Source organism: Lithobates pipiens, unplaced genomic scaffold (genome assembly GCF_037356315.1).
Source record: "Lithobates pipiens isolate NorthernLeopardFrog02 unplaced genomic scaffold, aLitPip1_a1.2 Scaffold_23, whole genome shotgun sequence".
NCBI classification, from domain to species: domain Eukaryota; kingdom Metazoa; phylum Chordata; class Amphibia; order Anura; family Ranidae; genus Lithobates; species Lithobates pipiens.
In genome coordinates, this window is record NW_027507785.1 from 279355127 (window position 1) to 279373995 (window position 18869).

At 41.9% G+C, this 18869-nt stretch overlaps 1 protein-coding gene across 4 annotated transcripts in view; it reads right to left on the minus strand.

The window, feature by feature from the left end:
- LRP8 (LDL receptor related protein 8) overlaps positions 1–18869 on the minus strand; it is a 318719-nt gene that overhangs the window by 68856 nt on the left and 230994 nt on the right. For all 4 annotated transcript variants that reach the window (XR_013262405.1, XR_013262404.1, XR_013262403.1 and 1 more), the window contains 3 exons: positions 9180–9299; positions 4204–4329; positions 725–896 (listed from right to left, as the gene is read on the minus strand). Coding sequence is in view for 1 of the 4 variants with exons in the window: in XM_077453319.1 (XP_077309445.1) it covers positions 725–896; positions 4204–4329; positions 9180–9299 (418 nt within the window). In the remaining 3 variants the exon portion in view is untranslated. The remainder of the gene's footprint in view (positions 1–724; positions 897–4203; positions 4330–9179; positions 9300–18869) is intronic.

An 18869-nucleotide genomic window follows, 5' to 3' on the forward strand; every position in this document is an offset into this window, starting at 1 on the left:
ACCCGATCGGACCTTCCATTGCCCTCAATGGAGAGGCGGATGTCAACGGGCAGCCACGGACATCCGATTCTGTTCTCTAAACACAGATGGAAGGGGATCCCCATAATCTGTCTGGCAGATCAGATCAGGTGACAGTCGGGTGGAAACAGACGGGCTGTCCGTTTCCATTTGAGGGCCTCAGAGAACAGCGGGCTGTGTCCATGTTCGCTCTGTATAGACGGAGTGGGCATGGACCTGCCATCCACCTACCCAGCAGAGATCAGCAGACAGATTCCCTGTTGGGCAGGCGGATCCGCTGCTGGAGTCTGTCCCATGTGAAAGGGGCCTACAACTAACAAGTGCATAAAGCAGAACTAAAGTTGCGATATCTACTTTTGCGTCAATGGTTTAAGGTCCCTCGCCGGCGCCAATATCTTCTTCCAGGTGCTGGACTTCAGTCATCTTGACTGCTGGCGCGTGATGACATCACTCCTGTGCATGCGCAAACAGGCACTGTGCCAGAATGGGAACTGATCTGCGCATGCACAACTTTGTGTATATTCTGAAGAAGACTGAACAGGCACGTACATTTTATTGCAGTAAAGATATTGCACGTCTCTTCTCTATTAAAGTGCTAGCCTACTCACAGTTTTTTTTTTTTTATTGAGAATTTACTTCCACGCTTATTAAACTAACAAATTTACCACCTAAGAGGGTCAGTGACACCGTTCCCATTATCTCTTACCTGTAAATCTTCCGGTGAAAGAGGTCACACCAATAAATCTTTTTGCTGGTGACCTCTACATCCAAGGATACCACATTTTTTAGCTGTGAAGCGAGACGAGAGTAATCTCTGCGTACCAAGTCAATCTGGCGTAGCTCATGGCGGTTAGTGAAGATAAGGTATGGACTCATCCCTGCGGAGAACAGGAGAACGTGGTCACTGACTCGCTACAGCATCAGTAAAACACAAGACAGAAAGATTTGAAGATTGTGAGGCTGTAGACTCCCACTCCAGAGAAAAGGTCATGTAATACACACAGCAATACAATGTTTGCAAAGCTTAATCAGCAATACAATTGTATGTTTTAACAAAACAGAAATTGCCTAATTTGCAGCCAGTGGAAGTAATAAAGAAAATTCCTCCAACTGTTCTATGCACATTATCTTGCTTTTTGGGAACATACTATCCTGTCCAAAGTGCAAACACAAGGTTTTGCTTTAAAGGGGAAGTCCACCCCAACACTAAAATCGCTACATCTACATACATCTACAATCTAAGACTAACCTATCTAACCCTGTAAAGAAGAAATCGCTATACAAACCTTTTTTTTGAAGCCGATCTGATCCGGTCTCCAGCAGCAGAAGCTCTGCAGGAGACAGTCGACAATGGCTGTGAAATGAAAAGGAAGTGAAGTCACCCATAGAGTTACTATGGGGCTTCCGTTGTCGGCTGCCCGCCTCAACAGAGAAGCCGCCGCTGACTGCTCAGCGTGGGACCAGACTGGAGCGGCTTCAGAAAAGGTATGCATATCGATTTCTTCCTTACAGGGCTAGATAGGATCTAGCTCGTTGATGCAGTGCTTATAGTGTTAGGGTGGACTTCCCCTTTAATTCTTTCAACAAGCATCCAAATTCTAGAATAGTGGGCGAAGCCATACAGATAGTTAAGCTGGATTCAAATTTGCCACTTCAGCGGGGACCGGATACATTTTCATCCATGTATGGGCAAGAGAAGGGTGGTTGTATGAAAGATTGGCTTCTGTACAACTTCCCTCTTGGATTTTTTATTTTTAACAGAAAGGTTTTTATTGGTCTCTGAAAGGAGAAAAAAAATCTACATACAAAATATAGTGTGGCTGGACAATGCATATATACAACCTAGTGTCGTACATAAAGGAATCTAATCTCTTAGTATAGGATTGTGCATGGATCATACTACAAATACACTTTACAGCAGTTGATAAAAGACATTGTTACTCATGCTGGTCTGGAATATTACCATTTAGGGATGTGGGAGGAAGAAGGGGGGGGGGGGGGTACTGGGAAGATGGAGGGGGTAATAACGGGGGTGGGAGTGGAGATCAGATGATGGGGGGACGGGAGGAGGAGGATTAATAAATCTTTAAAGGGTCCCTCTTGGATATTTGCCGCACAATTAGCGCCGCAGGCTATAGCCGACAACGCTAATCAGTGTATTTTGACAGCAAGGAAGTTTCCCTGCTCTCAGAATACAAAGTCGCATTGAGAGGATTCCCCCATCCACATTGAATATTTTTAGTTCAACCTGCTAGTTGCAGGCATATGTAACAGCTTTATATTGATTGGTTGTAGAGGCTTTGAGTGGGGCACCATTAAAGGGGTTAAACCAAGTGCTGGATTTACAAGGGGGCAAAAGGGGTAATTGTCCCCCCCTTCTAGAGGGGGGCCCCAGACTAACTTTATATAGACTTTTTATAAATTATAAATGTTGTTTTATTATTTAGAAAATTAAAATGAGGGGCTCAGGATACAGAGCAGTTAAGCCTGACTTCAGAGGCAAAAAAAGGGATGAGAGTTTCTGGCAGATATTTTGGATCAACTTCTTATATTATTTTACTGTCTGAGCTGTTTGATTGAATATGACTGTCGTGGAATATATTGCCCTGTTTACGAGAGACAAGTGGGTGGGACAAGGGAAAAGTTTGAAAAATGTTGGAAAATGCCAAGCAGCAGCTCCGATCCCATCGTGTGGAAGCGAACTTAATGACCAGAATTGATTTATTGCAGTGAAAAATATGAGAGAGAAGCTCCCTCCCCCTCCCCCTTGATCCTGATTGGGCGAATCCGATACTGATTTTGAATAGGGTGAAATGTCCTCAGCAAGTTTTACCCAAAATTATGAGATTGGCCAAATTCAGGACATGCGTGGAGTTTGTCATTCATTTCAGTTCACTTTTATATTTGTCATAGAATTAAAATTTCTATGTTTATAGGCCCCCAACTTAAAACGCTCTGGTGTCCCCCAAGGTCTAAACCAGGCACGGAGTAAACCTCCTTTGACAAGGATTACAGGGTGGCAGTGCTGTCAGTTTTAATTATCGCTCTGATTGCCACTCAGGAAGTGCCTGAACAGGGACAATCGTGGCAGGACCACCAGGTATAATTTTCTTGAAAGCTGCCTATTTAAAATATTGAAACTTTTTTTTTTTTAAATGACCATAACATGTTAACTTGTTACCACCACTCAACACACATGTGCAGCGGCAAATGGGTTGGCTTTAATGCACACATTCTGCACATATGAGTTGCTGGGCGGTCAAGGTTACTGTGCCCCCATTAGGGAGATTCCCCCTCTATTTGTCCTAGTAACTTTACAAAAATGAAAGAAAATGACACATTTTCAAACACTTTGGAGGGATTTCCTCTCACTTCTGGCTATAAGACAGAAAATGAAGGAATATATCCCCAATGGGACACCAAAAGGCAAAAAAAACTGACAGGGGTTATAACCAGTGGTGGCTGGTGGGTTTTTTTTGTTTGAGAGGGACGGCTGTTTGCCGGTCCACCCGCACTTGTCCCATCAGTGAGCACATCAGGGATCACCAGGCAGGGGATCAGGCTGCGGCAGGCATCTTGCAGTGTCCCCTTCCCTTCTGCGATTATGGCGGCTTCTGCCATACGTCTCCTCCCCTCCTCCTAGGCATCCAATAGGATCGTCTAACCTTTCAACCAATCGGGAAACGGTTAACAGACCCACGCTTCCAGATTGGTGGAGAGGCGATTAAGTATTCGAAAAACAAATGCTCATTTGCTTTTCTAACATATCTGGGTGGACTCTGAGCACAATGCCCTGCGCTCTGAGTCCACCCTATTTTGAAGCCTATTAGAGCCTATGGCTCTAATCAGGTGCTTCAAAAAAAACACCCTGCCGCTGTAATTCAGTTACCCGGCGTCCGAAAAGGGACCAGACACCTGAATAGGGGTTGGCAGCAGCGGCCATGGTTAGATTTATGCAATGCAGAAATCTATCCATTAACCATATGGGGGGTGGCAAAGATAGATGGGTGGCACCCATGCCCCCTAATGCACGGGCCGCCCCTGGTTATAACCATCCCTTACTCTAGCCAAAATACAAAAAAAGTTTTACTTTAATGGGAGCCGTCACAAAACTTCTGTACATTATAGGTTCTCTCCTGTATATGTTGCAAAAAGAAATGGCATCCTGGTACCTAGCAGACTCACCGGCAGCTTTGCAGATTTTGGACACCTCGTCCATCTGGTATCCTTCATAACATTCACACTTAAAGTCTCCCTTGTAGTTTACACAGATCTGACTGCAGGCATCAGGGTTTTCACACTCATCAATATCTAAAATCATAGAAATGTTTTAGCTGCACATCAATAATCACAAATTACCATCACAGGGTGTATTTAACAAAGCAGTATGAAGGGCTATGATTTCAACTTTATGGAGTTCATAGAAGGCCAAACCACAAACGATGGTTTCTGACTTTGTGGTTTGTTAGTAACAGTGGGGTTATGTGGATGAATGTGATCAGCACAGGGCCAATCAGCACTGTCCTGACAGAAGGTCAGGGGACCTGCAGCCTCATAGGACAGTAAAGCCTGATGCACACTATTTTTTGCCGTTGAACTAAAAAAAAAAAAAAGGGTCAGCGACACTATACTAACTGTGCAAGGTTAGTTCAGCGATCTCCCCCACTGAGCTATTCTGTCCTGACAGGGAGACGGTCCCCTCGCCAGAACACGCCGATCAGTGCTCTCTGCCACTGGCTGAGAGCGCTGATCAGGATTTGGTCAGCTTTTAATTTTCCAACATGCACATCAGACAGAAGCCGGCTAAACAGCTGGCTTCTGTCGGACAGACCAACATACACACGTGCAGAATGTCAGACATTTTATTTTTATCTGGCAAAGGTCTCCCTACATTCGTGCCCGTGTGTACCTGGCTTTAGAGTGGAATGAAAACTCCTCCTACAAGCTTTAACCCTGATAGACACTGATAGAAGTCACAAGACTGCTATACACTGCAGATGAGAAAAGGTATTTAGTAGTTTATATTTACTAAAATAATTTAATTACCATGTTCTGTGTACTGTGGGAGACCAGATTTAGTGAATGCAGGGTCCTGGGTTTAGTAACACTTTAAAGTGGTTGTAAACCTTTTCATGTACCCAGTGAAATGACTGGCCTCAGGTGATACACAGAGATTAAAGAAATCCTCCTATATAAAGTTGAACCTGCCTAGCTGCAGTATTCTCTTCTCTATACCTGTTCAAATGTGTAATAGTTAAAGCTTGTCAGAGTTTAAAAATAAGGGGGTGGAGAGCTGAAGTTACACTCTGCAGAGCTCACTGCAGAGAGTTCTGAGAGCTGATTGGAGGGAAGGGGCACACCCCCCTTCACACAGCACACATACAGAGCTGTGGCTGTCAATCAGCTGGGGTCCCTCCCCTGTCACATTTTTTCTCTTAGTGTCAGAAAACCCTGTCATAAGTGACCTATGCTGATAGAGGAACATTGCAACAGGCAAAAATGGCACTTAGTGCTCAGGATTGAGACAAGTACACACTAAAGAGGGATATGCTTTGTTCATATTTCATGTCTGAAGTTTACAACCACTTTAAAACATTTTTGAATGAAATACATAATCAGACCATAGGGAAGTGTCACGAAGCATGTTTTCTTTAAAGCGGTTCTGCACCTTTAAAAAAAATATTAAAAGCCAGCAGCTACAAATATTGCAGCTGCTGACTTTTAATAAAATTACCTGTCCCAGGGTCCAGCGATGTCGGCAGCACATGATGAGCAATCGCTCGTCTCTCCGCTGCCACCGCCGCCATCCTCTGTCAGGGAAGTGAAGCATTAAACTTAAACCCTTTTTTCTTGGCTCTAGGTCGCTAAAGAGAGTTTGTGTCAAAATTAAAGAGGGATTCCACCAAAAAAAAAATATTAAAAGCCAGCAGCTATAAATACTACAGCTGCTGACTTTTAATAAATGGACACTCACCTGTCCCGGGTTCCAGCGATGCCGGCAGCCGAGGCCGATCGATCGCTCGGCTCTCGGCTGCTGCAGTCACCATTCTAGGTGAGGGAATCAGGAAGTGAAGCGAATCGGCTTCACTTCCAGGTTCCCTACTGCGCATGCGCGAGCCGCGCAATAGGAATTCTCCGCGCTGTCACTGGGACCCGTGTGTGTCCCAGCAGACAGCGCGGCAGGGCAGGAAATGGCGTAGACTCCCACGGGAGTCTATGCCCGGAAGTGGGTGAAAATACCTGTCTGACAGGTATCTCCACCCCCCTCCCCCCTGAAAGGTGTCAATTGTGACACCGGAGGGGGGGGGGGGGAGGGATCCGATCAGCGGAGGTTCCACTTTAGGGTGGAATCCCGCTTTAAGTATTTTTGCCAGTCTATATGTGAGATAGTGTGTTGCAGTTCTGACTCCTAAGTCTGCGTGTATGATGGGAGGTTGGGAGAAGAAGCATTGAGTAGTAGGGTGTAAAGTTGGGAAACTACATAGGTTGGTGGATCAGTCTGCAAGAACATTTCCTCCAGTCTAGAAGGTTCAGATAAAATATCTGACAAGGAGGGAAGATTCCGAATATAAAAACTTGCTGTCTCTGGAGCCACTTCCATAACTTTTTACACAATGTTAATTGCTAGATTTGTTTTATTAGCCTGAGTGCATTATAAATCACTTCTTTTCAGAGACTTTCAATGTTTTTTTTAGAGGTTAACTGGGTAACTACAAGGAGTTTCCATTTACATCTTACATACAAGAGCTATTGTTGCAATGCCTGAATTAATTCAATTTCCTGCACTAAATATTTCATATAGAAGATATAATGGACATCTGCTGAACCTAACTTACATCAATTATCATTTCTCTCTAGGCTAAACGACGGCCGGAGTTCTCTGATCTAGACTTGTCGTCTATTTCCATAGTTGTTAGTATGATAATGATAGCATGTAAAAAGACGTAAAACTGTAATTTTCCACTAGCAATTTTTTTTGATTAAAGTGGATTCCCACCCAAAAGCGCAACTTCTGCTCATTGTACTCCTCCCCCCCTCCAGTGCCACATTTGGCACCATTCGGGGGTGGGGGGACAGCATACCTATCTTTCACTGTGTGCCCCTGGACGACATAACATATTAAGAAACGTGTAGGGCGGAGCGACGCGCTGATGTCACCTAATGGCGTGTGTTTACGATCTGGGGAGGACGGGTTTGTGATGGTGTGTGTCCGGCCGGTGCAACCCACTTAAGGCCTGCTGTTTTCTTCAAGTTTGTAAGTGTGCATTTTTTAACCATAATAAATTGAGATTTTACACTATTTGGAGCCATTTTGTTTTTATGCATGGATGTCCACCTATGAGTTACTGTTCATGGGAGAGCCAGTTTGGGACCCAATTACAGCTGATGTATATATTGAAGACTATCCATAACGGCGGAGGAGTGTGATGGTAGGAGAAGTTGCCACAACCTTTATAAGCCAATTTTGACCCCTTGGGGTCTGAACGTTCTGGTAAGAAGCCAATTCTCACATAGGTGGTGGTGGATTCTACATGGCTCACGATAATAGAAGATTCTTGTGGATGGACTTTTTTTCACTTATTTACTCATTTGAATTAGTCACATTTATGGTCACAAGTGCTGCCTATATCTTATGTTGGATTCTCATTCCAGAGGCCTTTTAGCATACGTTGTTAGTCACGTTTCTTACTCTACAGGTCTGGAGTAATTTATATACATACATTATTAAGTTTTGCACTATTGTGTTTAGTCACGAATTTATAAGTTTTTTGAGATATTTGTTTGGTGTTTAATTTTTACCTTATGATATTAATGTTTTTCACTAATTAACACTGTAGTCTGTTTAGAGCAAATACAGTTGGTGGGGGGGGAGTGTGGCCCCAATCAGGGAGGCCATCACTCATCATCACCCCATACGGGTTAGTGCAGTCCTTATAATTTTTCAGTTTCATTTAAGTTTTGTATTTTTGGTACAGAATAGAACCGCAGCTTTCATTAATTTAATCTTTCACGAGATTATTTATAATTCATACTGTAGCGCAGTTTCTTCCCCAACCTTTTTTCCAATGCTTTCCCCACTTCCGGGAGTCTCATCCATGGGTATTGACGTCATGGCTGGGGCTCCCTCCTCCCCCCCGTTACCGGGCCAGTAGAAGAGGGGAGCGGAGCGGATGCACAGTAGGTTTCCCGGCGTGAAGCTGAAAGGCTACACTGCCGGGTTCCCTTACTCGCAATGGAGGCGCCATGCACCCGACAGCTGATGGAAACATCAGCTGCGGTGCAGACATTGCTGGACTCCAGGACAGGTAAGTGTCCTGTTAAAAGTCAGCAGCTGCAGTATGTGCTGACTTTTTTTTTGTGTAAAGTGTAAAAAGTGTTTTAATAAAATAAACCCCCCTCCATGCATTTCACACCACTAATAACATGCAAAGACTTTTAAAGCATCAGCCGTGAAAAACGTTACATACTGTAGTTTTTCGCCATTTCTCAGGTGCAAGCAATTTTGAGTCTTGATATGTTTGATATCTATTTACTTGATGCAATATTCTCTTTATTTTATCAGAAAAAAATGGGTATTGTATAGTGTTTGTGTGCATTAAAATGCATTTTAGTGTATTTTTCTAGAAAAGTTGTTTTTGATAAATGGCTGTGCAAACATTGCGTGACATTAAAAAATGGAAACTACCACTATTTTATTCTCCATGGCCTCTGCTTTCCAAAAATAATATGTTTGGGGGCTCCAAGTACATTTCTAGAAAAAAAAATGATGATTTTAACATGCATGGGAAAATAAAACATTGCCATGATCAGCAAGTGGTTAAAAAAGTATAAGAAATTGAATTTTACTGCAAGGTCTGCTTTAATTAGGCTGCTGTGGACAACAGTCCCAATCTTTCCCGCTTTATTTATATAGATATAATTTATATTGATTTAAAAGCAACACCAATAGCAAGTCAGTAAGTAGGTGTGTAAAATGATGTAACTTATAGCAACTAAACAGGATTCAATTTCATTTGACATGAATTGATGTGCTGGGTTACTGGATATTGTACTGTTGCAGTATTTTCTCTGTGATAAGGAATAATCAATCTGTGACACTGAGATGCTGGGGAAGTTGCAATATTTTTTCTGACTTTAAGAGCTGCATGTGTAACCCTTACCTCCACAAGTCTTCTTGTCTATCAGTTTGTAGCCTGTTGGGCAATCACATTCGTGCCCCACCTTCAAATCTTTGCATATGTGCGAACATCCTCCGTTGTTGATCAAGCATTCGTTGACACCTAGAAGAAGGGCAGAGTTTAAGGTATATCTAAAGGCCAAAAAAAAAAAATATATATTTAGGGTCTCAATTGTACATCCTAAATATCTGCCTTACCTCTGTCTAAAGCTAGTCATTAATATCTTTTTTTTATTTGATCAGCCAGCAGGCTGAATGAATAACAAACAATTCCCCCATCCACACAAGCGAGGTGGATGTAGGAATCCTCCCCGCTGAGACGTATTCTGACAGCAGGACTCTTGGCTGTCAGAATACAACTGTGGCCAAAAGTTTTGAGAATGCCACAAATATTCGTTTTCACAAAGTCTGCTGCTTCAGTTTTTATGATGGTAATTTGCATATACTCCAGAATGTTATGAAGAGTGATGAGATGAATTGCAATTCATTTCAGAGTCCCTCTTTGCCATGAGAATAAACTTAATCACATTAAAAAAAAACATTTCCACTGCATTTGTGAAGAAGGCTTCAGGTTGCCCAAGAAAGTCCAGCAAGCACCAGGACCGTCTCCTACAGTTGATTCAGCTGCGGGATCGGGGCACCACCAGTGCAGAGCTTTCTCAGGAATGGCAGCAGGCAGGTGTGAGTGCAGACACAGTGAGGAAAAGACTTTTGGAGGATGGCCTGGCGTCAAGAAGGGCAGCAAAGAAGCCACTTCTCGCCAGGTAAAACATCAAGGACAGACTGATATTCTGCAAAAAGGTACAGGGATTGGGCGGCTGAAGACTGGGGTAAAGTCATTTTCTCTAATGAATCCTCTTTCGGATTGTTTGGGGCATCCGGAAAAAAACTTTGTCCAGAGAAGAAAAGATGAGCGCTACCATCAGTCCTCTGTAGTGCCAAGAGTAAAGCATCCTGAGACCATTCATGTGTGAGGTTGCTTCTCAGCCAAGGGAGCTCACTCACAATTTTGCCTAACAGCCATGAATAAAAAAAAAAAGGTACAAAAACATCTTTCGAATGCAAGTTCTCCCAACCATCCAAGAACAGTTTGGTGAGAAACAATGCCTTTTCCAGCATGATGGAGCACCTTGCCATAAAGCAAAAGTGATAACTAAGTGGCTTGGGGAACAAAACGTAAAAACTTTGGGTCCATAGCCAGGAAACTTCCCAAACCTTAATCACATTGAGAACTTGTGGTCAATCCTCAAGAGGCGGGTGAACGAAAAACAAAAAACCCTCACAAAATATGATGAACTCCAAGCACTGATTATGCAATAATGGGCTGCCATCAGTCAGGATGTGGCCCAGAAGTTGATCGACAGCATGCCAGGGCAAATTGCAGAGGTCTTGAAAAAGGAGGGTCAACACTGCAAATGTTGACTTTCTGCATGAACTTAATTTAATTGTCAATAAAAGCCTTCGACACTTAAGAAATGCTTGTAATTATACTTCAGTATACCATAGTAACATCTGACAAAAAGATCTAAAAACTCGGACGCAGCAGACTTTGTGAAAATATTAGTGCCATTCTCAAAACTTTTGGAAACAGCTGTACACTGATCAGCAGCTGCAGTCAATTGGCTACATCCGCTGATCAAAACATTTTTTCAAACATTCCTGCTCAGCAGAAGATCTGTCGAACAGGGACTGCCACACATGGATCCAAAATTCGACCAATCCTTGTTGAGCCGGTCAAATTTCAATCTATCTATGGCCAACTTTATAGCTATAAATATGTGCATAGTTTAACATCCACGCACTTCCCCCACCCCAAATCCCTCAACGCCACAACCACCCACCCAATGGATGAGGCGTGGTCTTCATCCCAGGTTATGTCTTTTCGGCTGCTATTGGAATCACATCACCAAAGCACAGATTGGGTGCCATTACTGTACACTGAGCTGCACATACAGGACAGCTGACAGGCAGGGGAAGCATCTATGACAGTGATGGCGAACCTTGGCACCCCAGATGTTTTGGAACTACATTTCCCATGATGCTCATGTATACTGCAGCATGGATGAGCATCATGGGAAATGTAGTTTCAAAACATCTGGGGTGCCAGGGTTTGCCATCACTGATCTATGACATTAGAGACCGAGAGGGTGTCTTGTCATGAAAACCCTGCCTGTCAGATATTTAGCGAGTTTAATTCAGCTTTAACTGAACAAGTTGAAGATAGAAGCTGATTGGCTGCCATGCACAACTGCTCCAGATTCTGTCTGCTAGTTTTGATAACTTCTCCTTAAAGCGGGAGTCCACCGGGACTCCGCGTTTTTTTTTTTTTTTTTTTTTAAAAGCCAGCAGCTACAAATACTGCAGCTGCTGACTTTTAAATAGTGACACTTACCTGTCCAGCGCGCCCGCGATGTCGGCACCCGAAGCCGATCGCTCGCTCGGCTGCCGGGTCCCGCCGCCATCTTGGGTATGGGAATCAGGAAATGGAGCCTTTCGGCTTCATTTCCCGGTTCCCTACTGCGCATGCGCGAGCCGCGCGGCGCAATCCGGACGGTCCCCGCTGCCTCTGGGAGCTGTGTGTTTCCCAGCAGGCAGCGGGGCACTTGCTGAAGGGGGCGGGCGCTTGCGGAACGGGGGCGTAACCTACGCTCGTTCCGCAGAGAGCTAGCCCGGAAGTGGGTGCAGTTACCTGGATTATCCAGGTAACTGCACCCCCCTCCCCCCTGAAAGGTGCCGATTGTGGCGCCGGAGGGGGGGGGGGGATTCCGATGAGCGGAGGTCCATTTTAGGGTGGACCTCCGCTTTAATGTACACAACAGTTGTTGCTGCACACAGCAGTGTAAATCAGTAATGCGTTCTCATTCGGAAAGCACATTCCCTCATGTTGTCACTACAGGAAAATCATTCTCATTCGCTAAAACCAAAAGTGTGCAATGCATGAAAATGCAATAAAATGGGCTTAATCACAAAAGAAAAAGGAGAAACGCATGACAGCAGGAAACAGATCTATGTGAGCAGGGCCTAAAATTTGTTAAGCAAAACAAGGGATGTGTTATAAGAAGCAATGATATTCATTTAGGAAAGGTCAGAGTTATGCAGTGTGGTTTGAAAAATGAGACATGTCCATTTTTCTGTGCATTTTTATGCGCCGTGATTCACATTGGAATAATAAAACAAAAAAAAAAAAAAACTGACAAAAAGCAGATATATGCGTTATGTAGTTTCTTATCTTTTACTTGACTGAAGAAAAAATATTTCATTCTCTCCTCAATGACCTTATTTATCACCATAGGTGAATGGCACAGGGACACAGGAAACCAACCCAACCACCTTCTAAGGTTAAAAAGTTAAGATGATCATGACAGTAATGCCTGGTACACACAATGAGATTATCAGATGAATGATCGTCCCCCTTTTTTTTTGCATGCTAATCTCATATCGAAAATGAAAATTACAAAAATTCTCGCACGACAGAATAAAAATTTGGAAGTGATGTATTGTATTTGTATTGCATTTTCAGACAAAACCTGTACTGATTAAAATGAAAATCATACAAAACTGGTATCGTACGAGAAAAGTTTTTGGGTTTGTAACTTTGGATAATAGATTGGCTCTCAAAAGCAGTGTACCAACAATCAGATTATTGTATGATCCTCTAGAAAGTGGTATTTTACATACGATTTTCTGATCGTGTGTACTGTAGTAGAATTTCATATTAGCCAATGTATTTAATATTATTCATATTAATTTGCATATATTTTATTGATAATATAATTATTATTCATATTATTAGTGTAGTAGTAGTGGAATTAGCATCAATATTATTATTAGTTCAATATTAAAGAAAACATTCGTTTATAGGAGTTCATACAATATTTATAATATAGAATAGTTCATTGTAAGTTTTTATGTCAACTACTTAGAAGAGAAACACTTTGACAGCAGCTGAATTACAGCCTGATAAGATAATATTCCTTGAAGGTAATAAAACAACCATTGTCAAGAGTAAGTGATAAAACTTCCTATACTGGTGGTTTAATTATGTGGAATTTGGGAAAGCCATGTACATTAATTACGTTTGACAAGGTCAAAAAGGTCTGCTTGTGCCCTCATTAACCACTTCAGCCACGGAAGATTTTACCGCCTTCCTGACCAGAGCACCTTTTGCGATTCGGCACTGACAATTGCGCGGTCTTGCGGCATTGTACTAAAAAAAAAAAAAATTGACGTCTTTTTTTTCCCCCCATAAATAGAGCTTTCTTTTGGTGGTATTTGATGATCTCTGCGTTTTTTCTTTTTTGTGATATAAACAAAAAAAAGAGCAACAATTTTGAAAAAAACTAATTTTTTGCTATAATAAAATCCCCCCCCCCCCCCAAAAAATAAAATAAAATTATATATATATATATATATATATATATATATATATATATATATATATGTCTCAGTTTAGGCTGATATGTATTCTTCTACATATTTTTGGTAAAAAAAATAAAAACAATTGCAGTAAGCGTATATTGATTGGTTTGCGCAAAAGTTATAGCGTCTACAAAATAGAGATAGTTTTATAGCATTTTTATTATTATATTTTTTTTACTAGTAATGGAGGCGATCTGCAATTTTTATTGTGACTGCGACATTATGGCGGACACATCGGACAATTTTGATACATTTTTGGGACTATTGGCATTAAAACAGCAATTGGTGCTATAAAAATGCATGGATTACTGTAAAAATGTCACTGACAGTGAAGGGGTTAACACTAGGGGAAGATCAAGGGATTAACTGTGTTCCCCAATGTGTGTTCTAACTGAAGGGGGGAGGGGACTGACTAGGGGAGATGACAGATTGCTGTTCATACTTTGTATGAACACACGATCTGTCACTTCTCTCCTCAGAGAACAGGGATCTCTGTGTTTACGCACAGAGATCCTGGTTCTCGCTGTGTTACTCGCACCGGTTCCCTAGTGGCCACCTTTGGAACCGACGTATCATAATGGTGACTAAGCTGCCTGTACAACTGCGACGGCTGGGCGGCAAGTGGTTGAAACTGTTAAAATACATTAAATAAGAGAACACTGATGTGTATGTATGTAGTAATTAGACAATATTGAATAAAGCAGTTAGGCGTGTGTGTGTATATATATATACTGCCACGACGAGTCGACGTAATCGATTACGTCGACTACAAAAATACGTTGATGTGCGTGCAGGGCGTCGATGCGTCACACTGCTCCGTGTCTCCCGCTTTCCTCCGTGCTGCCGTCCCCCTCTCTTCTCCCCCTCCGTGCATCTGTCCCCCTCCGTGCTGCCGCCCCCTTCTGTTCTCCCCCTATGTGCATCTGTCCTCCTCTCACTTCTGTAACCCCCTCCGTGCATCTGTCCCTCCCTCTTCTCCCTCTCCGTGCTGCCGCCCCCCCCCCCCTCCCATGCATCTGTCCCCCTCTCTTCTCCCCCTCCGTGCATCTGTCGTCCTCTCTCTTCTGTGTCCCCCTCCGTGCATCTGTCCCCCTCTCTTCTCCCCCTCCGTGCGGCCGCCCCCCCCCCCCCCTGTGCTGTCGTCCCCCCTCGGTATCTCAGGATGGAGAGCGGAGGTAGAAGCCGGGAAACCCGGCTCCTTCGTTTTCTGAATGGACAGAGTCAGTGACCACTGACTCTGTCCATTCACATAACTGAAACATTGTAACCTCCTGTGATTACGATGTCTCAGTTAATGAATGGAGAGAAGCCGCTGTCAGAGGCTGCAGAGAAAGGGACTGGGGAATCTCTGTCCCCAGTCCCTTTCCTTGTCTCAAATGGGAGATGTCAGAGGTCTGTTAAGACCCCTGATATCTCACCATAGCCCCCCCCCCCCCCCAACAGGGCTGATAAAAAATTGCAATAAATAATAATAAAAAAAAAAATGTGTAAAAAAAAAAACACACCGACACTGTCCCCACACACCCTCCCCCTTAAAAAGAAGAAAGCATTGTAAAAAATAAATTATAAACATTCATGAACTTCTGAACAGAAAATAAAAAGCTAAAAGATATATATATATATATATATATATATATATAATATTATTTTATCTTAACTTTACAAAAAATAAGTACATAAAAAAAGTAAGATAAAAGAATATAACTACATATATATATATATATATATATATATATATATATATATATATATATATATATATATATATATATACACACACACACACACACATATACATATACACACACACACATACATACATACTAGTTATATACTTTTTATCATACTTTTTTTTTATGTACTTATTTTTTGTAAAGTTATCCAAAGGATTAATTAGCTAATCCAAAAACAAAACTAAAAACACTAGATTAATAAAAAAATAAAAAAATAATTATAATCGTATAGTCGATGACTAATTGAAAAAATAATCGATAGATTAGTCGACAGACAAACTAATTGTTAGTTGCAGCTCTAATATATATATATATATATATATATATATATGCCTGTCAATGGCTCCTGGTACAATCACATTGTTAAAATGTTTAAACAAATTGCTTTTCTCTTGGAATTACTAAAGATTGTCCTGGAGGAGAATTATTTTCTCTTCAAGGAAACACATTATCAAGGAGCAGCGACGGGTTCCAGTGTAGCACCCCCACACGCAAACTCGTTCATGAATATGATTAAAACATGCTTTCTATATAATAATAGAAACATTTTGGAACACTGCCAGGGATGGTACAGATTTATAGACGACGTGTTCGCTGTGTGGGGTGGCGACATTGGAACCCTTTTATTATTTGATCAATTGGTGCCTTAATTACCTTATTCCCAGTCTGAAGTTCAATATGGTACACAGCAGGGTGGATATTCCCTTCCTGGATACCATGTTGAAAGTGAATCAGACCAAAATTGAAAGCCATCTGTATGTTAAAAGTACAGATCGCAACCAATTGTTACACTAGGACAGTTTTCAAGCTCAAGGAGTCTTCAACTCTATCCCCAGGAGTCAATTAATGAGAGTGAAAAGAATAGTCAGTGATCCACAATGTTGAGAAGAGACATGAAATGGAAACTAGACTAAACTAATTAGTATAAATTATCCAGAAGCAGCAGTTAAAAGAGACCATCTAAATCCACTGATACCCTCCTATAGAAAAGGTAGGACATCGAGAGACCATTCAGTAAGATCAGATCAACACTTTCCTTCCACTCCTAAAACAACCTTTTTTGGGACCACAAAACATGGGATCATTTCCCGGTTTATCATGTATTCAGTGGAATTCAATGATTAAAAGAAAAAGTATATCACACCCCCACAAAGGTTTTGATATTCCAATTAACTGACACTACACCTGTCAATCATCTTATGTGATCTATGCCATAAAATGCCCATGTGGGTTACTTTATATTGGGGAAACAACTCAAAAGGTTGAAGACCACATAGCTAGGCATAAATATTTTATTAAAAACAAATTAATACAATTACCCCTGGCTAGACAATTTCCCAATTAAAATATATGGTGTTGGAAGGCATTAGTAAAAATAGGAGAGGGGGTGATCGGGAGTCGGTTTTAAGAAAACGAGAGTTTTATTGGATACATTTCGTTAATACTATTGCTCTAAAAGGACTAAACACAGATTTAGATTTATACTTGTTTGTATAACCAATTAGGAATATTTATTCCTTCTTCCTTTTTTTATCTTTCTTTTCCAAATTATTTATACTTATTCTATTATACATAATAATATAATTTTTTGGATATCTAGAACACGATATTCTTATATCTTCTCTGACAGATTAACAATATGATGGTTTCAGATGGAATAGTGAGATGAACGTCTGCTTGATTAACCATTTCTGTATTAGTGGCTTTGAAAAAAAATCAACCCATGAAGGAATACAATTATACTGAGTATATATAAATTAGGGCTGTTACTGATTAAAATTTTCGTGTTCAATCAATCGTTTTTTTTCAAATCGATCAACTAATTTCGATTAATTATGATGCACATACAGATCCAACTACTTTTAGCTGATCTACTTGCATTGCAACTCTGCATTAGTCAGTGGTAAATGTGGTATACACTACATACAATTACCCGACACTAGTTAGTTTCCACAATCCATGACTTAACTTCACAGTTCACACAAACACGTTTTAAATTCCAACTGTAGCACTGACGTAAGTCATTTTTTTTCTACAGCAGCGCGAAAATCCCTCCACCTCCGGTCTAACTAATCACTCTCACCTTATGGCATGGACCCCTGTGCAAATAGGTGGTCATGTAAGCGGGTATCAAAAGAGTTAACATGGACCATAAACTTCTCTCACATCTCCTTAGATCTCAGCAAGGATGCCAGGCCATGGGTAGAAAGAAAGTGCTCACCGCTTAAGTATAAGATTACATTTTTGTGTTCAAACACAAACTACTCACATCAAGATGATAAAAACACAGCATGTAAAGACGACAATCATGTCAGTTCCATAGGGCAGCAGCGGCTGACGTCATGCGTAGCTCCTCCCCCATATGCGGTACTTTAAATCAGAACTTCGACGTCACCGGACTCCACCCCCCCTTCCCTAGGAGACGGAGACATTTGGGGAAGGGGGAGGAGTCCAGTGACGTTGATGTCCATGACTTCACCCGATCTACGATGGAACTCCCTGAAGACCCGGAAACCGGCGGAGAGGTGAGTATCGATCAAAAAAATGAATCGATTAATCGAGGAATTAATCTTTAATTTCCACAGCCCTAATTATTATATATATACATATACATATACACACACACACACACATACATATACCCATCTCCACATGTCAGCATGCTAGGTGTTATCCTGGACTCTGAACTGTCCTTTTGGCCCCACATCCAATCACTTTCCAAAGCTTGCAGCCCTCAACCTCCACAAAATCTCTAAACGACGTCCCTTTCTAACCAATGAAACCCCAAAGCTCCCAATTCACTCCCTGGTTATCTCTCACCTTGACTACTGCAACTTCCTCCTCATTGGCTTACGGCTTACCTTTAAATAGACTATACCCCCTTCAGTCCATCATGAATGCTGCTGCCAGACTCATCCACCTTACAAACCACACAGTGTCTGCTACCCCTCTCTGCCAATCCCCCAACTAATTAAATTCAAAATACTAACAATAAGTTACAAAGCCATCCACAACTCTGCCCCCAGCTACATCACTAGCCTAGTCTCAAAATACCAAGTTAATCGCCCTCTTCGTTCCTCCCAAGACCTTCTGCTCTCTGGCTCCCTCATCACCTCCTCTCATATCTGCCTCCAGGACTTCTCCCGAGCCTCGTCCATGCTTTGGAATTCACTACCTCAATCTGTCAGAATGTCTCCAAATGTATCCACTTTTAGGTGATCCCTGAAAACTTTCCTCTTCAGAGAAGACAATCCTGCCTCCAGCTAACAACTGCACTATTTTCTCCATTAGCTCATCCCCCACAGCCATTACCCTTTTGCAGGGCTGGATTAACATAGGGGCTATTGGAGCTGCAGCTCCAGGCCCCTCTCTCAAGATAGGCCCATTTGCCCCAAAAAAAAAAAAAAAAAAAAAAAAGATGGACTTTGAGGATTGTAGCTCGGCGATCAGGAGTCACAGAGACCCCACATTTGGGGGGTATGTAGCTAAAGACGTACTCCAGCACTGGTTAATTTGGGGCT